We start from the raw sequence: 21,443 nt of genomic DNA on the forward strand, positions 1-21,443 counted from the left end.
CCAGGGTGCCCAGCAAAGGATCAGGACCGCGCTGTCCAGGCTAAGGTTGGGGGGATGGGGGAAAGGGGTTGGAAAGCCGGGGGTGGAGCCGAAAGGCGGGCGGGGTGGGGAAGCTCCGGGCTCTCGGAACGCGAGGGGAAGCGGCGGTGCGGGTCGAAGGCAGTCGGGGGCGGGGCGACGCGGAGGGGGCGGGGCGTGCGGAGGCCCCGATGGCACTGGCTGCAGGCTGTGAGGTCGGCCCAGCGCGGTGCAGCGAGCGCCCCTCGCGCCCCGCTACCCGCTCCGCCAGTCTCGGCGCCCCTGCCGCGAACCCGCCATGCCCGAGCAGCTCAGCGTCGCGGAGTTCTTGGCCGTCACCGCGGAGGACCTCAGCTCCCCGGCCGGGGCCGCCGCCTTTACCGCCAAGATGCTCCGGTGCCGGGGGGCTGCACTGGCACGGGAGGAGGTGAGGGGGCCCGAGGCGGGAGGGGTCGGGGGTCCCGTCAGGGCCTCTCCTTGACCTTCACAGGCGTGACCGGAGCTTCGATGGCCCTCACTCCTCCCCGGAAACCTGACCCCTCTCTAGATCTGTGAGAATCGAGTGCATCTCAAACATCTGCGCCCTCCTCGTTGAGTTCGCGGGAGGGCCCGAGGGATTGTTGGGGGGGGGGGGCGGGTCTTGACCTCTACTCGATGAAGGACTTCACAGGTCAGGGTCATAACCCCAGTGCTCTTGTTGATCGGTCCCGTCTCGTGTTTGCTCAGCGTCTCACTGCATCTGTTTGGGTTTTCATCTTTGGAGCCCCACAAATTTGTTGTTCCAGTCACTCCCCTTCTGGGAAACAGGCCTTCCCGCCTCAGTCCTGAACCTAACTTCTCCTCGGCTGCAGGGAGGCCACCTCCCTCTGGCTGCTGGTTCTGAGATTTGGCCGGCGCTTGTGGAATGAATGCGAATGAGAAGGCGCCAGGAGCCGGGGTTCACCTTGGCTAGGCTGTTGGCAAGTTTGTAGTCTCCCCTCCCCTCCCCTTTCCTCTTTGTCTTTCCCAGCAACGAGTCCCAGGCCTTTTCTTTCACCCTTGCAGGCTGCCCCACCCCATTCCCGTCCTTCTGGAGTTCGTTCCTCTTTCTGGACCTGCTTGCTGCACTTTTCTGGGCCTCCCCTGCAGGGACTGTTCTAGGGCAGACACCCTGTGGCTTTGGGCCAAGGGAGAATAATGTGGTTTTGCAGTTCCCTTTCAGAGGGTGCCCCGAACTGGATGGCATTTTGGACCTTAGCAGGGGCTCTCATCTCCCATCCTCAATGTGAGAGTACTGAGCACCTGCTGTGTGGCAGATACAAAGCTCAATAGTTCATAATACCCTGGTCCAATGTCTTGAGGATTATCTCCTTTTCCTCTCCCTGGCAGGCTGAACCCCCATCCCAGAATCTGTATGCCTCTCTTTGTAGGGGTGCCTCTCTTTGTGGAAAGAGCACTGACTTTGCAGGAGGCAGACCTATGTTCAAATTCTGGCCCTGCAGTTTGCCAGTTGTGTGAGCTTGGGTATATGACCTGATCTCTTTGGGGCTCACTATTGGCATCTATAAAATGGGATAATAATGTTTACCTGACAGGGCTATGGTATTACATGAGTCAGTGTGTGTAAAGCATGCATCTTGATCGATGGAATGTCTATCAGGTTAATTGATGGGCCTTTTGAGACAGTGAGTGGGTCTCTTGTCCTCATTTCTCTCTTAGAGCCTCACCTAGTGCTTTGCACCTAGTAGGGTTACAGGTTTTGATTAAAATAAGAAGCAGCCAATGACCTTTTGGCTTCTTTCCTGGGGCAGAACCAGTAACTTAGAGTCCATTGCCTATGAATGTGGATTCTATTTTTCTGGAAGGTTCACAGAGAAACTGTCATCTTTTATCTATTTATTTTTTATAGTTTATTTATTTTTGAGACAGAGAGAGACAGAGCATGAATGGAGAGGGGCAGAGAGAGAGGGAGACACAGAATGTGAAGCAGGCTCCAGGCTCTGAGCTGTCAGCACAGAGCCCAACATAGGGCTCAAACCCACGAACTGTGAGATCATGACCTGAGCCGAAGTCCGCCGCTTAACCGACTGAGCCACCCAGGCGCCCCAAGAAACTGTCATCTTGAGGGAAGAGACCTTCTTGAAGTTTGTCTTCATTGCCTCCCATTTCGTGACTTGGAAGAGTTAAGTGCCTTTGGCATCCTTAGGGCTTTCACAGCTCACCCTCCTCTCTGGGTTCTTCATTAAAATGTTCAGTCTGAGCAGGAGCAGGAGAAGGGGCTGTACTATGAACCTTTCTCCAGGGATAAAAATGCCCATTTATGTCGGTGCATCTGGCCTTGCCTGGCTCAGTGTGTGTCAGCACTTGTGTGTGCTGGGCAGGAGGTCGTGGGGGGTGGGGGTTGGTGGTGGAGGGAAGCTCTTGGAATGGGTCTGGAGGCTGTAGTAGGCTCTGGTCAGAGCTCAGCTTTGCCCCAGTTCAGGCCAGACAAAAATCTGGCCTCCTTTGCCTTCAGGACTTTGGTTTGATGCATGCAAACGTTTATTTTTGCAGCAGAAAGGTTGGGGCACCCAAACACGGCTTTTTTCTTCAGCAGTTCGGTGTCCAAAAAGTTTAGAATCTGACCTTTGGATTGGACTCTCCTGAGGTTTCCTGTTTGATTTTGCATTCATGTTTATAGTTACATGCAGTTTGATGCTGGTATCTGCCCAGCCCTCCCCCCAGCCCCTCACACTCTGCCCCTACCCCCATTCTGGGCATGACTAGCACCCCCCCCAGGCTTGAAGCTCCACTTGGTTGAATTAAAATGCAACAAATTCTTAAAGCAAGTCTTCCAGTCCCCGCCGGTTTCCTAAGAGTAACTGGAGACGCTTTCCTGGGACTTGCAGCCCCTTTTCTGCAGTCCCACTAGGAAGTTCCCTGGGCCGACTACTGAAAAACTGGAATGTCAGCATCGAGCAACCCTTAAAGATAGAAATCACCTGGGAACTCTCATTGAAGTTGGGGAAACTGATGTCCAGAGAGTACAAGAGACTCATCCAAGTGCCCGTAACTGAGTAATAGAAGATTGGTACGGCCACCTAAGTATTCTAACCCCTGCTCCAGTTCTATTTCCTTCTAAAGTCCAACTGCCTGTTCTCCCTATGTAACTTCTCTGAACCTCAGTTGCTCCACGCTTTAAATGGGTTAATAATCCCTCCTTGTTTACCTCTCTAGGTTATTAAAGTTTTTTTTAATGTTTATTTATTTTTGAGAGACAGAGCGTGAGCAGGGGAGGGGCAGAGAGAGAAGGAGACACAGAATCTGAAGCAGGCTCCAGGCTCTGAGCTGTCGGCACAGAGCCTGACGCGGGGCTCGAATTCACGAACTGTGAGATCATGACCTGAGCTGAAGTCAGCCGCTTAACTGACTGAGCCACCAAAGTTTTTTTTTTTTTTTTTAATGTTCATTTCTTCTTGAGAGAGAGAGAGCTCAAGCAGGGGAGGGATGGTTGGGGGGGAGGGGAGGACAGAGGATCCAAAGTGGGCTCTGTGTTGACAGTATTGAGCTCAATGCACGGCTTGAACTTGTGAACCTTAGATCATGACCTGAGCTAAAGTCAGATGCTCAACCGACTAAGCCACCCAGGTGCCCCAAAAGTTTTTTGTTTTTAATTATGAAACATTATACAAATGTGAGGGAGTGTTAAGACAAATAAGCATTCTGTCAACCACTTCCTTCCTGTTTGGGGCCCCTTTACAGCCATCATCTTATTGGTAGTCACAAGAACACAGGTGAAAATGGGCCCGAGAAGGTTAAGGCAGTTGCCTCGTGTCACATTGTGGGTCTGACTCTAAGTCTATTCTCTGTCCGGTTCCCCATGCCATCTCTGGGCTAGGCACCAAGGACCTAAAGATGCTGATCTGGTTTGCTGGCTGATTGGGGAAATGTAGACTATCCTGAATGCCCAGAGAAAGGTATAGAAAGGTACCATGAGAGGTCAGTGGGGTGGGGGAATGAGAAAACAATGAGGACTCGTGTCATCAGGGAGAGCTTCCTGGAGGAGGGGACTTCCAGATGGGTCTTGAAGGATGGAAGAACTCCATCATTCAGTGGGGAGCATAAGTGAGTGAATTTGGAGACTGGTGGAAAGAGAGCATATTCAGGAACCAACTAAACCACTCTGACCAGTGCTGAGAATTTGCTATATTGTGCATCTCCAACTACTAGAGAATTTATTTCTCCTACCAGATCTTGGATAAAGCAGTCTTCCACAAATAGATCTTCTAAGACTTGTGTTTCATATGTTTATTTGAAGGTTAAGGAAGTTTTAATTGCACAAAGGACATGATACTTATTATGAAATTAAAAATTTCAATTCCAGTATAGTTAACATATAGTGTTATAAGGACACAGTCATTTTTAATTAAAAAATTTAAAAACATAACCGAATAGGCAAAAGCCACCCCTGACCAATGCTTATACTCTCCCTGGAGGTCATTGCTATCGAGATGTGTGTGCTTCCTAATGCATGTCCTCAGAGAAAGCACATTAACACGTTATTGTAAGGGGGTGGGGGCTAGGAGAAATGTTTACCTCAATTAGTGTCATGTCTTTTTTTTTTTTTTGAAAGAGAGAGAGCAGAGCGTGAGCTGGGGAGGGGAAGAGAGGGGGAGGAGACACAGAATCCGAAGCAGGCTCCAAGAATCATGTCTTATATTACATAGCTTTAAATTTTATTGGAGTCAGATTTGTCTTTTCCTTCGTGACTCTTGCTTTTTCGGAATCTTGTTCTCGAAAGAACTTCATCGCTGATTCTTAAGACTCTCGCGGACTTTGTTATGCTCCGTCACGTGTCTTTATTTGTTTGACAAAAGATAATTAAAATTATGCAATCTTAGCGATTGTTTGTAGGAAACACAAGTGCTCTCAGGCTGTTTCTGTTGAAGCAAATTTGTTTTCAGGAGTCAGAGGTGCCTCATGGGACTGAAGAGGTGTGAGTAACAGTGGACCCGCAGCGGCTTCTTCTTTCTGGCTCTCGTGCCCCTGTGCCTCCCTGCACATCTGAACACTGCTTTTGCTCCCTTGTCATCACACAGGCCCCAAAGGGTCTCACACAGTCTTCCGGGGAAGACAGGTGGCTTCAGGCTCCACATCCATGTGACCTCACTGGTCTAGCCAGTCTTGTGTCCCACTTGCTGGTTCCTGGCAGAGAGGTTGATGGCCCAGCTGAGCTTCTGGATGGGTTCTAGAAGTGGGTTTCACCCCTGGTTTCATCAGCAGAGGTCACGGAAAGATACTCAGGCGGGGTATGTGTGTCCACAGAGACCTGTACTGTGGGAGGGAACGCCTCTCAGGGAAGAGGGCGGAGCCTGGAAAGCGCCCCCCCCCTCCGCGTGTCCATGGCAATGGTGCTTTGTTTGGCACAATCGAAGATCCAGGGAGAGGCCCTGTGCTCATCTTGTTTTCTGCCTACTTGGTTATCCAGGGCCCGATGAACCCCATTTGGAAAGCTCAGGCTTAGTGGACTTCAAAAGATGGAGGGCTAAAGGGTATAGCATGAGTTAGAAGGCCATGAATGCCAGGTCGTCACTTGGGCTTTTTGTTGGAGAGTGGGGACCAATGGACCCAATCATGTTGTCCGAGGAATGAATGAGGCCAACCCTTCTGAGGACACAGAGGCCCGTGAAGTACCTGGGGACTGCTCCTTCGGAGGCCCTATACTAGGCACCGGGTGGACACATTGCTTCTGAAAAGAGAAGCAGTCCTTGCTCTGTTGAGCTGACAGTCTTCTGGGGAAGGTGAGTCGTAAACAGATTAACAAACAAATAAGTAATTGCACATTGTGGTAAGTGGCATGAGCCTCAGCCTCCAGTCAAGGCCTTCCTCGAGGTTTGGTCCTAGGTCCCAGCCCCTCCCTAGCCAATCTCATCCATGTCCGCGGCTTCAGTCCTCTCCCATCTTAAGTAACTTACACATTTGTATATCCAGCCAGACGCTCAAGTTCAGGTGCTCACTTGGCTGTTTCACTTAGACATCTCACTATGTCTAAAACCACACTCGTGACTTTCCCCGCAGCTTGGTCCTTCCAGAATCCCTCCTCCGAGTGGTACCTCCCTCTATGCTACACCAGCCCCAAACCTTGGACCTCCACATACATCCTTCATCACCAAGGCTCACAAATTCCATAAGCATCTCTGAAGCCTACCCACTTCTCTGCATCCCCAGCCCAGTCCAAACCACCATCTCCTCTCCCCTGGTGCACGGCAGGGGCCTCTTAACCTGTTTCTCTGCTTTTATGCAAGCTCGGTTCTCCTGATAGCACTGTGTCTCTCTCCTTTGTAGCACACCTCATAGGTATATTTTGTATTTATTTTATTAAAGTCTGGTTTCTTGGGATGTCTCAGTTAGTTAAGTGTATGACTCTGATCTCAGCTCAGATCATGATCTCATGGTTTCATGAGTTCAAGCCCCACATCAGGCTCTGTGTGGACAGCGTGAAGCTTGCTTGGGATTCTCTTTGTCTCTTGCCCTTTCCCCACTCACGTTTTCTCTCTCTCTCAAAATAAATAAATAAACATTAAAAATTTTTTTAAATAAAAAAATAAAAACCTGATTTCTCACTAGATTTTGACCTCTATGAGAATAGAATCCTGTTTTTTAAATTTTTTTAGTGTTTATTTATTTTTGAGAGGGAGAGAGACAGAGGTGAGCAGGGGAGAGGCAGAGAGAGAGAGGGAGACACAGAATCCAAAGCAGGCCCCAGGCTCCTAGCTGTCAGCACAGAGCCTGACACAGGGCTCGAACCCACGAACTGCAAGATCATGGCCTGAGCCGCAGTCGGACGCTTAACCAACTGAGCCACCCAGGCGCCCCCATGAGAATAGAATCTAATCTTGCCACCATACCTCCAGTATTTACCATAACACCATAGGAGGTGCTCAGAAAATATTGGTCGATTAACAAATAAATAAAAGAAGAAAACGAAAAAGGAGCATTAATAAAGAAGAGTGGGGTGAGGGTGCTTCAGATGGAGGGGAGAGCTTAAGCAAAGGCCCTGAGGCAGGAAAGAACCTAAAGCATCTGAGACACTGAAGGAGGCCAGAGGGCAGAAGCATAGCGATGGGCAGACAGAGAGCAGGACCCGAGGTTTGGGAAGGCAGGCAGGGGCGGGCTCATCCTCAAGTGTGTAGGCCCTGAGAGCAAGTTGGGGTTTTCTCTCTTTTGCAGGCAAGAAACATGATCCAATTTCTGTTCTAGAAAGATCATATCAGCTGCTGCGTAGAGACCAGATTGGAGGGAGCAGAAGAAGACCCCAGGAGGCTGTTTCAGCCGTTTGGGGAAGAGATGATGGGGGTGTGGATAGCGCCATGATTCATGGAAGAGAAAAGTAGACAGATTCTAGAAGTATTTTATAAGCAGTAACATCAAGATTTGTTGATAGAGTGCGTGTGGGGGGTGGTCAAGAAAGGTTCCCAGATTCCTAATGGAAGAGTGCCATTTACCTTTTCCCAAGAAGGGGAGATCTGGGACAGAAGCCGTTTGAGGGGAGAGTCAGGAATTCTGTTTGCACATCTTACAGGTGTTTGAGGCATCCAAGTGGAGATGTCAAGAAGGCGTTTAGATATAGAAGTTTGGAGATGAAAGGAGGAGGCTGGAGATACACACTGGAGATTGTCAGAGTTGAAAGAGAGTTCCAAACTTGTGTCTGTGTAAGAATCACCCGATATTGTTCCCAGAGGGTCCATTTGGGTAGCTGTGTCTTTCTTTCTTCTCATTGCGAGTAACAGAAACCAACCTGGACTGATTCACACACAAAAAGGAATTCGCTGAAAGGGAGTGCTCAGTAGTTCACAGGGTTTCTGGGAAGCTGGAGAGCTGGGGTGAGGTAGCAGGCAGGATCTCAGCCAAAATCACTCCAGTGAGCCTGTTTGGTGAGGACACACTGTTGCCATGCGCCAAATGCCACAGCTTGTTGCTGCCCCTGTCCTTGGAGACCGGGCTCCTTTGTTGCTGTAGCCACTGATAGAAGCATGGCTCGCCCACTCTCTGCTCCCGATTGGGACCTCAGGGCCTGCTTGGCCGAGTCTAGCTCATACACCTGTACCCTAGCTGCAAGGGAGTCTGGAAAGCAAGAATTTTGTCTTGTCTACTTTTGTAGGTGGCAAGCTGTACCAAGACTGCACAGCAAGTAGTTTTTCAGGTGGAGGGAGGAGGTCAGATGCCACACTGGCAAAAACATGGCAAATGTCCTTGGCAGGTTTGCCAGCACACAGGAGGGTGCCTGGGAATCTGCATGGTAACCAGCACCCCCAGGAGATGCTCGCGTAGGCAGTCCATGGACCCCATATGTGTACATTACGTTAGCTGGTGTTTAAAGCTGAGCAATGGATAAGATCACCCGTGGAGAGGAATGAAGAGGGCCTGGGTCCAAGCTCTGGGGAGCTCCAGGGCCCAGAGATTCAAAGGGGCGGAGTAGCTAATGAAGGGGGCTGAGAAGGAGCCACCAGTGGGGAAGGACAGAACTCAGTGCCCCAGAAACCAGGAGGGGAATGTTTTGAGGAGGGAGCAAGGCTCGGCTCAGTCAGATGCTGTCTAGATGTCCAGAGGCAAAATAAGAAAACAGCAGATGCAACCCAACAGAAGTGGTTGATGAACAGGTTCCGAACGGGTTAGTGCTGTTTTCATCTCTATACTGGCCTGGACTGATTTGAGGAGGGGGCAGATGAGAAGTTCTCCAGAGATGGGGAGTGGAGACATGGGATGATGGCTAGGGACCTGCGCCAAGAGCATCTTCCAGAATCAGCTTAGAACCTCTCATTTGAACCCAGCCTCTTTCCATATCTGCCTCCGCACAAGTTGCAGGTCTTTCCCAGGTGTCAGCCTCACGCCCAGCCTTGCGGAGTCTCTCCCCTCTCTAAATTTCAGTCTTCAGTGTTCGTTTCCTTGCATGCTGTCCAGCTGTTTTTGGCCACTGAGGTGACACAAGTAGGTCTGAGGACAGAAACTGGAACTTTAGGTCATGGCAGGAGGAAAATGCTTTCTCCGAAGGCAGTTTGCTAGCCTAGTCCTCAGACAGACGTTGTGGCTTAAAGAAGATCCTTTTTTTTTTCTTTAATTTTTTACATGCTTATTTATTTTTGAGAGAGAAAGCATGTGTGTGTGAGCACGGGAAGGGCAGAGAAGGAGGGAGAGGATCCAAAACAGGCTCCGTGACAACAGCAGAGAGCCCGATGTGGGGCTCGAACACATGGAACCACAAAATCATGACCTGGAGTTGGACGCTTACCCAACTGAGCTGCCCAGGCACCCGCTAGGAGATCCCTTTGATGGGCCTAGTGCCTGGGCCCAGAGCGCCTGAGGCATTGAGGCCCGTGGAGGCACAGAGAATGCCCCAGACTCAGGGACAGGGCCCCGGGCTCCCTCTCTCCTGGGAACATTGTGCCTGCGCCTCACCGGGGTTAGGGACGGGGCCTTGCTGTGGAGGGTACAGGAAGCTGAGCCGGGAACAGCCACTAAAGGCTCTCTAACTCAGCTGGCTTTTGACTTTGAGCTTTTAAGAACTATGGATGCTGTAGCCTCCACCCAGACCTACTTTATGAAAATCTCTTCCCAGGGGTGGGGCCTGGGCAAGTGCGCAGTTCAGAAGCTCCTTGGGAGACCGATGGGCAGAGAACTACTGCGGTAAGCTATGGCGTGCCCGCGTAAGTTACTGAACTTATCCATCACCTGCCATGTGCATGCCAGGATGGCAGGTTCTCTGGGCGTGGAGATGACAAGAAAAGGCCCCCATCCGGAAAGGAGAAGGACTTACACCCATGAAAGGCTCAGTGATAGCCCACAGCATACAGAGACGTGGCTGAGGTCTATGGAGAGAGGCCAGTGACTAAGGTCAGACAAACCTGGGTGTGAATTCATATTGGCTGTGTGACCTCAGACAAATGACTTAACCTTTCTGAACCTCAGTTTCCCCCTTTGTAGATCATGCATGATAATAACTATCTTGTGGGTTTGTTTGAGGGGATTACATATGAAGCATCTAGCATATTCCAGGTGCATAACAGATACTTAACATTGGAAAATTCCCTTTTACTAAAACACAATTACACCTGCACACGGGAGAGCTGAGGAGATTAGGAACCAAACAGAGAAAACGGGACCGTAGCAGCAGGGTGAAGCTGTTACTGTGAGTGAATGAGCCCTGGCACCAGGGCACAAAGAGGAACCTTGCGTCCCCTGCAGGTGTCCAGGAGTGAAGAGCTGAGCCCTGTTCTGGACAAGGGAGCTTCTCCCCTCACCCCTGCCCTTTGCTGTCTCTCGTCCGTTCATTTCATCATGAAATGTTTATCGAGAGGCTACCTGCGTCTCCTTCCTGACTGCACGTTACAATCTCCTGGGTTGCTTTAAGGTAGATTTCTTCAAGTTGAGATAAAATTCACCGTCTGAACCATTTTAAAGCATGCAGGTCCAGGTGTCTGGGTGGCTCAGATGGTTAAGTCTCTGACTTCAACTCAGATTATGATCGTGAGGTTGGCTGAGTTCAAGCCCTCCATCAGGCTCTCTGCTGTCAGCACAGAGCCTGCTTCGGATTTTCTGTCTCTGTCTCTCTCTGCCCCTCCCCTACTTGTACTCTCCCTCTCTTAAAAATAAATAAACATTGGGGCACCTGGGTGGCTCAGTTGGTTAAGTATCCGACTTCAGCTCAGATCGTGATCTCTCAGTTCATGGGTTCAAGCCCTGCAGCCTCTGCTGACAGCTTAGAGCCTGGAGCCTGCTTCCAATTCTGTGTCTCCCTCTTTCTCTGCTCCTCCCCCACTCATGCTCTGTTTCTGTCTCAAAAATAAATAAACATTTAAAAAATTTAAAAAAACAAACCCTAAACATTAAAAAAAAAAAAAAAAGCATGCAGGTCAGTGTCTAGTCACCACCATTTATTCCAGAACATTTCCTCGCCTCAGCAAGAAGTGCTGTGCATTTGAGTAGCAGTCACTCCCCACTGCCACTGGCCTGGCCCCTGGCAACTCTGTCGCTCTGGATCTGCCTATTCTGGATGTTTCCTGTCAGTGGAATCCTACAGCATATGGCCTTCCGCGTCTGGCTTCTTTCGGCGTAATGTTTGCAAGGTTCTTCCGTGTCATCTGGGTTACTTTACAAGCAATGAAAATAGGAATGGAAACACACCAGGCAGTGCTGTAAGCATTTCCCGTATATTAACTCACATAACCCCCGTAAGGAAACGAAGGCACAGAGAGATGAAATCGCTTAGTAAACAGGATTGCCAGATAACATCCAGGATACCCTTGCAATATCTGGGACATACTTATACTAAAAAGTTATTCACTGATTATCGGAAATTCAACTCTAAGTGCATGGCGCTAAGTCTGGCAACAACTCTACTAGCTGTAAGTGGCAAAGCCAGTATTTGGACTTGGCAGTTCTTGACCTCTCACTCCATGGGTCACGCCTGACTCTGATTTAACAGTTCTGAAATGAGGCTCTGGTACCCTTACTTTTTTTTTTAAGTTTATTTATCTTGACAGAGAGCGAGGGAAGAGAGAGAATCCCAGGCAGGCTCTCCACTGTCAGCACAGAGCCGGACACGGGGCTCAAACCTACCAACCCTAAGGTCAAGACCTGAGCTGGAATCAAAAGCTGGACTGAGCTGTCCAGGTGCCCCTGGTGCCCTTATTTTTTAAGTGCTGCAGGAGATTCCCCTGGCCAGCCTGGGGATTTGGGTCACAGGGCCCGGGAGCACAGAGAAGATGTTCGCTGGAGCAGGATAGCTACCCTGTAGCACTCCCTATCTGCAGGGCCCTGGGTTAGGTGCTGACATGCCTGACCGCATTTGATCCTGTGAAAGATGCTGTTCTCATCCCATTTGACAGATGGAGAAATAGAGGCTCTGAGAAACTAAGTCACTTGTTCCAGGTCACGCAGCTAAGACTATTGGAACCAGAATTCGGACCTCAGAACAGTGTGATGTAAAAGCTGGAGTCCTTCACCTGTGCTGCTTTGTCTGCGTTCCCATAAGGCCTCGCCAGCAGTCATTTATTCACTCACTCATTCATTCCACAACTGTTTGTTGCTGCTCACGTGCCAGGTCCTGTGCTGGGTGCCATGGATGCAAAGGGAAATGAGCCAGTCCCTGCCCTTTGAGAGTTTTGAGCTCCATAGGGAAGTTGGATGTTCATGGTACATAAGGGCCATGAACGTCCTGACAAACGCCTGTAGTGGGCACAGGGTAGCAGAAGGCGGGAGGGATGAGTTCTGGAAGGGTCACTTCTGTTGAGGTAGGGGGGTGGTGACCTGTAAGTTGAGTCAGTGAGTGTTTACTTGCCAGAATGGGGTGCAGGCGGGGCACTCTGCAGGCATCGGGAACAGCCTGTGGAGGACAGTGCAGAGCTGGGTGGGACCAGGGCTACCTTATTGGCGTTAGATGTCCATTTGGGCGCAGGGAGGGAGAGATTCATCCGGGCCAGTAAGGGAACCCAGATAATAGGAGGCAGAGGACCCTTTGCTCCTCTACCCAGGAGGGCAGGCCAGGCTATCCAGAGCCGGGTGGAATTCGGGGCTTGGAGCCAGGAAGCCAGACGGGAATCCAAAGCAGTCGGTCCGCAGAGTTCTTGCTCTCTTAGCTCATCACTGCCGAGCAGTCTCCCGAGGAAAATCCCAGCCAGGAAACTTGGGGTTTTCAGAGGCCTCAGCTTATGTTGAGGGTGCGGCTCCCTTCCTGCAACCCCCCTCCCTCCCCACTTCCCACCACCCTGCAGGGGGGCAGCTAGTGAGACATCTGCAGGGGCCCAACTGAAGGGGCCCATGGCCGGTCACGGGCTGGGCTCCGGCAGTGCAGGAAGGAAGACAGCAAGAGGCCGAGAGACCCTGAAATAATAAATGTCAGAGCTGGCAGGAGCCTTCCGCATCCCGCCCAACCCCTCCATTCCAGACTCCAGATGAGAGTTGAGTCAGCCTGGGAGGGAAGGAGACCCAACAAGGTCACACCAGGGGCAGGGGTAGACCTGGGGCTGGCCCCAGACTTCGCAGCTTAGCCAGTGCAGGGGCGCAGGCAGGCAGGGCCGGGGCCCCTGCACATGGGTGACGCAGGGAGAAGCCGGGAAGAGCCCTGCCCTGCTCTCTGCCACCTCCTTCTGACTGCCTCCGCCTGGACTCTAGGACCCGGGGCGGCGGCGACTTGCCTGTCCAGATGAAAACCAGGAGGAGACCTGGTCCTGCTGGTGACTGAGGTTGGAGCAGCCTTGCAGGGTACAGTGAGCAGGACTCTGAGTCCCAGAGCTGACCTGGAAGGGAATTTAGCACTCAGGCCTGTCCGCTATAAGGTGTGCAGATGGGGAAACGAAGGCACAGGGGGAAGAAACTTGCTCAGAGGGCCACAGAGGGGCTGGTGGCAGAGGCAGGGCTAAGTGCAGTCCCCTCCCTTCCCTTCTGTATTGTCTCTCAAGATGCCTGGCATCCACCATCAGGGAAAACTACGGCCTAATCGAATCTTCTCAGTAGCCCTTATAGAGAACAGGTTCCGCCAGCTGGGATTTCCCTCATGGTTTGCTTGTAGCTTGGGATACTGGGAGAAGGTTCTGGAAGCTCAAGGCTCTACACTTCCTGGAGCTGCCTACATGACCTTGAACCAGTTGCCCAACCTACCCCAGCCTCTGTCTCCTCATCTGTAAAATAGGAAGGGTAATAACTACCTCACAGTGTTGCTGGGAGGGATAAACGGGGTAGAAATAAGGAGCCTGCTCTGAAGTACTCACTCAGGAAACGGGGGTGGTCGGATTCATGTTAATAAGCGGACTCATTCGGGGACCTTGGAATCCAGGTCCTTCCTGTTGTGGGATCTGCTTTGTGCTGGGCCAGGCTGCGTTCCCCATCTCCCTGTCATGCCTGGGGAAGGTGTCGGTACCCACTTTCTTGCACTTGGGCCCAGGTCTGCAGCCAAGTCTTAGAGCTGATCTTTCTCCCATGAGAATTTACCAAGTCACTCCTCTCTTGTCCCGAGCCCTGCAGTGCTCCCCATTACTTGTGGGATAAAACCTAGAGCTTTGGTTAAAAGGTTGGACTCTGGAGGCCCCTGGGTGGCTCAGTTGGTTGAGTGTCCGACTTCAGCTCAGGTCATGATCTCGCGGTTGGTGGGTTTGAGCCCCGCATCAGGCTCTGTGCTGACAGCTCAGAGCCTGGAGCCTGCTTCGGATTCTGTGCCTCCCTCTCTCCCTGCCCCTCCCTGGCTTGCGCTGTGTCTCTCCCTCTCTCAAAAATGAATAAACATTAAAAAAAGTTTGGACTCTTGGTGTAAGTCTAGGTTCCTCTACTTACTAGTTGTGCAAGCCTGGGCAAAAGCCAAAACTTCCCTGGGCCTCAGTTTCCTCCTCCGTAAAACCTCCTGGGGTTGTTGAGAGGATTACATGAAATGGCACAAAGCATGTCACATGTAGTAGATCATGCAGCTCGTGATCTCTGGGTCATAAGTCTGAACCCCACGTTGGGGGTAGAGATTACTTAATAAATAAAATTGAAAAAAAAAACAAAGTATGTCACACGCTTACAATAAGCCTGGCACGCTGTAGTGAGAGGAGCATGGAGCTTGGTCCCCCAGTGGGTCATTCCGGGCCCTGCTCGGCCCTGAGGCCTCACTGTCCCTGCACGTCCCCTCCTCCTTCCTGCCAGCCCCGGTAAGTGCTGCTCCAGGAAGTTCCTGGCTGGTCCCCAAATGTGGGGAAGTGTTTCTTTGCAGGGACTTTGCCAGGCACCTCCCCTGTCTTAGAGTCATCTTCCCCTGTCTCTCATTGTCTCACCCATGTCTCCTTGTTTTTCGAGGCCCTGGTGAAGCATCGCTTCATCCCAGTGTAGGGTGGCTGCTCCCTTCTGTGTCCCCACATGGGCTTCTTTCGGCTCTGGGTTCGCCAAGAGCCTCCGCAGCCATCAGCGATGGTGGCCCGTCTCCCAGAACAGGCACCCTGAGGGCAGGGCCCAGGCTGCCATCCCTCTCTCCCCCGCACCCACACACAGGGCTCTGGGTACAGCCAGCTAGGTGCTCGTGTGTGCGAAGGAGCTCCTACGTGCCAGTGACTGTTGGAGACCTTATGCCGTTGCCCCATCTGCCCCCCTCAGCGGGGGAAAGGGCAGGTTTGTAGATTGCAGAGCTGACGCCATGAGGGGCGTGGAGCTGAGCTGGATGGCCCCGGAGGTGGGGACGCTGCCGATGCTTCTCAGCCGCGCCCTTTCCCTTCCTTGCTGGCCACCCAGGAAGAAGGGCCCAGTGGGGCTCCCTGCCTCTCTCTGGATCTGGTGCTTGGGCAGGTGGACGGCAAAAAGCAAACTGTAGGGCCTGACGCCAACAGGACCGCTCACACCTGCGTGGGCCGCATACTTCCCCGGTTTATAATTCCGTTCTCGGTGAGCGGGCACTGGAGCCTCAGCGACTGTCATCCCATTTTGCAGGTGGAGATGCTGAGGACTTGCTGAGTGAGGGTCTCGGAGCGAGTGAGAAATCGTGTGTGGAATAGAGCCCAGGCCTCCTCCGTCCTCATCCTGTGCTTTTCCCACTATGTGCCCTTTTTAATCGGGCCACGGAGTGTGGCGCTGCCTCTAGCCAGCAGGTCAGCCTCTACCCCTTCCTGCCTGCCTCTCAGAGACCGTTCTGCCTGATCCTTGCCCTCTGGTGGCCTGGGTACCCAGGCCCCAGGCCCTTGGCCTCCCTCAGGCCAACTTCTCCAAACCCACTCCCACATCCCCCTTGTGAAAGCTGTGCCCAGACAGCTGTCCATTGAAAGGGGTCAGTTCCGTACACTAGGGTGTCAAAGGCTAGTTTCAGTAACTTAATGCAGTGGTTCCCTACCCTTCTGAATATCAGAACCCCTTGTCGTTTTTTAAAAATGTTTTTTACTTATTTTTGAGAGACAGAGAGAGACAGTGTGAGAGGTGCAGAGAGAGAGGGAGACACAGAATCGGAAGCAGGTTCCAGGCTATGAGCTGTCAGCACAGAGCCTGACACCGGGCTCCAACCCACGAACCATGAGATCATGACCTGAGCCGAAGCTGGATGCTCAACTGACTGAGCCACCCAGGCACCCCGTCTTTTTTGTTGTTAACGTTCATTTATTTATTTATTTAGAGAGAGAGAATGCATGTGTACACGCACAGGAGAGCAAGGGAGGGGCAGAGAGAGAGGGAGCGAGAGAATCCCAAGCAGGCTCGGCACTGTCTGTGCAGAGCCTGATGTGGGGCTTGAACTCGCAAATCCTGAGATCATGACCTGAGCCGAAATCAAGAGGCGGACGCTTCACCGACCGAGCCACCGGGTGCCTCGAACCCCGTCTTCTTGTATTAACTCTGTACTGTAGAAATCGTCAACATACCCAAAGGTAGACCCGCCCAGCCTCAACACCTGTGAGTGTTTTGCCAATCTTAGTTTTTCATCTGCTGGCTCTCACTCTTTTCTGAGGATGGAGGGTTTGGAATGGTCACAGAGACAGAACACAGTTGTGAACAGCATCCGTTTACCTGGAACCCAATCCTGCCCTGACCTCATCCCCACCTGCCACCCTGACTCTCAATTCTGCCAGGAATTTGCTTAAATTTCAAAAAAAATGTTTAAAAAGCAAAGTCAGGTCCATGCATTGCCTTCGGTCAGTGCATGTTTTGAATCTCTTATAATTTCTCCTTCATCATTTTTGGTTTCATTTTTTATGATCCTCTCTTTAGAGAAACCAGCGGCTTGTTCTGCAGTTTCACACGCTCTGTGCTCACTGCTGCACCCCCCAGCTGTGGGTTCGTGAATGTCTCCATCTGCATTTCCCATCCATTGGTAGTTGGATGTAGAAATGAGAAGCCCTCGGGGCTTTTCTAGGTTTTTTTGTGGGGGTTTTTTTGTGTGCATCTTACGTATCATTTCATAAATGTTATAAGTATAACTTGGCTTGCTCATTAAAACAGTATTTTCATTTTCACATTTAATATGTAGTACATATAATTTAATCTTTGTGGACATCAAAGTTTAGAGGAGCCAAGATTCTGCCCCCTCACAGGGGGACCCCTTTTTTAAAACATTTTTGTATTAAGCTTATTTATTTATTTTGAGAGAGAGAGAGAGAGCAAGCGGAGTATGGGCAGAGAGAGAGGGAGAAAGAGAACCCCAAGCAGGCTCCACACTGTCAGCACAGAGCGTGACGTGGGGCTGAATCCCACTAGCCACCACGAGATCATGACCTTAAGAGTCAGATGCTTAACTGACTTAGCCACCCAGGCGCCCCGGGACCCCTTTTTAATGTCAAAGTTTCATTGACCTTCCCACAAAGTCATACTTTTAGTATTCCTTGAGAAATTTGGAAAAGGACCAAAAGCTACCATGAATTCAAGAATACTTATTTTAATGTTTTATTTATTTATTTATTTTGAGAGAGAAAGCAGGGGAGGGGCAGAGAGAGAGGGAGAGAGGGAACTCCAAGCAGGCTCTGTGCTGCCAATGCAGAGCCTTACATGGGGATCGAACTCATGATGTGAGATCATGACCTCACATGAAATCAAGAGTTGGACCTTTAACTGACTGAGTGCCCAGATGCCCCTCAAGAATACTTTTAAAGAATTTTGTTTTGGGGCACCTGGGTGGCTCAGTCAATTAAGTGCCCGGCTTTGGCTCAGGTCCTGATCTCACGGTTTGTGGGTTCGAGCCCCGCATCAGGTTCTGTGCTGACAGCTAGCTCAGAGCCTGGAGCCTGCTTCCAATTCTGTGTTTCCTTCTCTCTCTGACCTTCCCCTGCACACGCTGTCTCTCTCTATCTCTCAAAAATAAAAAAAAAAAATAATAAAGAAAAATAAAGAATTTTGTTTCTTATTGATCATAACAGCTGCATACGGGTTTGGAATGTGGTCATGCTAATCTGTGAAACTATTTTTATTGGTCTATACTGCTTCCTGTACGTGTGGCTTCGTAGGGCCCCGGTTGTGACTCTGTGAACGTCAGGGGTCTGAGGTCTAGAGATTAGACATGAACAAGGGGTTCAGAGTCTAACGATTTGGGCGCCAGCTTCATTTCTGCTGCTTTGTGGCTGTGTGAGCTCAGGCAACTTCCTTCACCTCCCTGAGCCTCACTGACTTCTCAGCCACTTGTGAACAAAAGCAACAACTATCCTGCTGGGAAGCTGTGAGTCTTAAAAGATGAAAGTCAAACTGCTTTAGAAACTGTAAAGACCTGAGAATGTGTCGGTTTGTATTCCTGCCTTAGTTTGTTTGCATTTCCGCTAAGTCCTGGCGCAAGAAACTCACCTGAGTCTTTGCTCTACAGTCTGTAAGATGTGAAGATAATGTTAGATTATCTCTAATATTCCATGATTTAGTCCTTTGGGGGACAAGGTCACAGCCCAAAGCAAAGATAGAAAATGGCTCTCATCTCCTGTGCTAACTCTAGTTTAATTGTCACCTAAAGAACAGTCTTAACAGAACGATAAACCAAATCCAGGGTCAGTGGGAAAAATACTGTGATTGATTAATGGTGCCACAAAAGTGGTGCCTATGCCCCATATTATAATAGTCCAAAGGAGTGAATGTCTAATGGTGAAATTTAATCAGCAGCTCCCAAGGCCTTAGCTTTTGCTGCTCTGCTCCCTTGGCTGAGTCGCCATGGTTACCACAGCTGGCTCTGGGAAATCACAGGAATGAAGAATGGGTCCTATTGATGAATCCTGACCCAGGAGCGGGGCTTGCAGAAGGCCCTTCCAAGCATGAGAGAGCCAGGGCACTGTGTGTGTGTGTGTGTGTGTGTGTGTGTGTGTGTGTGTGTACCCACGCGCGCGCGCACACACATGTGAGGGGGGAGTGGCCCAGGGGGAAGTAGGGGCACAAAGGCAGGGCCACCAGCTGGAATTTGGGCTTCATCCCGGGCCAGGCAGGCAAGGCTGACCAAAGGACTCTAGCTGGTTTTCCAAGTTTAGGCATGTCCCTGTGGTCGCAAGTCTCCCCTGCCTGTGCCCACTGCCTGCCCAGGCTCCAAGGTGAGCCACTGACTCCTAGCTCTGAGAGAAATCTAAGTGGCCATCACTCCTAATCCCAAACCCAGTGCCTGAATCATGCTCTACCACCTGAAGTCCTTGAATACTTCAGGTGGCGGAGAGCTCACTCACTCCGAGGGCTGCTATTCTTCCTTAGGAACTCCTTCCTCTGAGCTGAAATTTGTTTCTGTCTCCCCAAATTCCACCTCTCCAGGTCCAACGTGAACAAGTCTATTTTCTCTTCAGGAGGATAGCCCTTGGGGTATTTATAGTTGGGGCACCACCGTCAACCTTATTTTCTTGGCACAGGTCTCTGCCTGCCCAATCCCTGTTTGAGGGGTGGTGAGAGGATATGGCAGAGGTACTTGAGCTGGGTTCAGGTTCAGAAGCAGATCCAGTCTTGGTATCAAAGGAGCCATGCCCCTTAACCTCTGCGGGGCAGCTTGGTGGTATGGAGCCCCGGCTTTGGCCAGACCTGGGTTCAAATTACAACTCTGCCACTGTTCAGAATTATGGGTCCAGAACATACCTGGACATGTTTCTGTTCCCAGCAGCTTCATCTATAAAATGCCAGTGGTGATGCCACCCTCAAAGGGTGGCTGGGAAGGTGACAAGAAATGTGGCTGGCACGGCGCAGGCTTTCAGGACGTGCGCCATCTTGTGCAAGACCACCCCAGGGCACAGGCTCCCCTGCGGCCCCTCTGCACCTGTCATTCCCACAGCTTGTTGAGCAGGATCATTGCGGGGTGGGGAGAGGATCTTTAATTAGCTCAAGGAAGGTTGAGAAATTCCTAACCAAATTCAGGTTCATTTTGGAATAAGCAACATTATTAGCTATGAAATAATAGGTTCCTAGCACTTTACGATGTGAATTCATTTCATCTCCCCACCAACCCTAGGTAGGAGGACCTATTACCAACCTCATTTCATGAATGGGGACACTGAGGCACAGAGGAGTCACACAGCAAGTACCTCATGGAGCTGGAAGTCAAAGCCAGCTGGCTTGGGGCCAGCCTCATACTTTCAGCCGTGAGGATTTACTGGGTTTCTGAAGGGTAGAATTAACCAGTGATTCCCAAACTTCAGCCAGCAGCAGATTCACCTGGAGGGCTTGTTAAACCTAAATCGTGGGGCTCCTCCCCTAGATCGCCTGATTCAGCTGAAGAATTTGCATTTCTAACAAGATGGTGCTGGTCCAGAGACCCCACTTTGAGGGTTAAATGGACCCACCTGAAGCCAGAGGCTGACTTGTTTTCTCGAACCTAACCAGTCTTAGACCCGGAGCAGGAGGGCTGATCTCTTACGGAGGCAGAGAGCAGACCACAGGAAGGGCTGTCCTCGTGTTTTCCAGATGCCCCAAGGCTTGGCGCCTGGTGCCATGTCTGCGGTCTCTTATAAGCCTCACCGATAACTCTATGAGTTAAGCAGAGAATGGGTTTTCTCCCCGTATCACATTATTTTTCTACTTTAAAGAAGAGGAGGTTTGGAGAACTGCTGTGCTAGTATTGCCCAGGGCGATAGTTCTGAGGAGAACGGGGTTAGAATCTCAGCTTGTGACTCATTGTGCTATGGTAGGGTCATTACAGGAGTTCTGGAAACCTCTGTGCCTTTCCCCAGATATCTTCCCATCCCCCAGCCATGATCAGAATTTCCTTCTTAAAACTATAGTTCAATGGGCGCCTGAGTGGCCTGGTCTATTAACTGTCCAACTCTTGATTTAGGCTTAGGTCATGATCTCAGGGTCAAGAGATTGAGCCCCATGCTGGGTTCTGCTTGGGAGCAGAGTGTCGAGCCTGCTTGGGACTCTCTCTCCGCCCCTCCCCCACCCTTGCTCTCGCTCTCTTTCTCTCTCTCCCTCTCTCTCTCTCAAAAAAACAAACACAGGCGAAATGTGATATCTGTTAAAATGGCAGAAGGTTACAGTTAGGGAAGGGTGATGCAGGCACGTGCTTCAGAGGAGAAAGTTTTTTCTGGCTGGTACACATGGATGCTAGATCAGACTCTGATAGATCAGCGGCTTCAAGAGTATCCCGGACCACCACCCACGAGCTGTTCCTGGGGGCTTTGGAGCCTCTACTGGATTTAGAATCGTTAACTCATTAATGAAGCATGCAGCCCCGAGCTGAACAAGACAAGCTGGGTCAAGCCTTCGAAGACGCTTTTGAGGTCCTGAGGCAACAGTCATCCGGGGATCTTCCGTGCTCCCCAGGTTACAAACGTTACCTGGCGCTCATCAACCACTGCTCTCATGCGAGAGGGAATTCCAACTGCTGTGGTGTGCTACCTACAGAGGAGCCTGTCTATAATTGGAGAACAGTAATAAACAGTGCTGCGGACCTCTATTTTGAAGGACATACTCATCAATCTCTGCCAAACATCCCCGAAAACCAGCTGGTACAACCTGCCGTTCTGCATCAAAAGGGAGGAAAAGGCAGAAAGAAGCTCCGACTGTTCGAATACCTTCATGAATCC

General features: G+C 50.8%; 1 protein-coding gene across 1 annotated transcript in view; it reads left to right on the plus strand.

Annotated features, from left to right (window-relative positions):
* The first annotated feature begins 203 nt into the window (after positions 1-203).
* ASAP3 (ArfGAP with SH3 domain, ankyrin repeat and PH domain 3) overlaps positions 204-21,443 on the plus strand; it is a 45,240-nt gene continuing 24,000 nt past the window's right edge. Inside the window, 1 exon segment of the mRNA XM_029945877.1 lies at positions 204-445. Within this exon segment, the coding sequence (XP_029801737.1) occupies positions 317-445 (129 nt within the window). The 5' untranslated portion in view covers positions 204-316.

The sequence above is a fragment of the Suricata suricatta genome, chromosome 8 (genome assembly GCF_006229205.1).
Source record: "Suricata suricatta isolate VVHF042 chromosome 8, meerkat_22Aug2017_6uvM2_HiC, whole genome shotgun sequence".
In the NCBI taxonomy this organism is placed as follows: Eukaryota; Metazoa; Chordata; class Mammalia; order Carnivora; family Herpestidae; genus Suricata; species Suricata suricatta.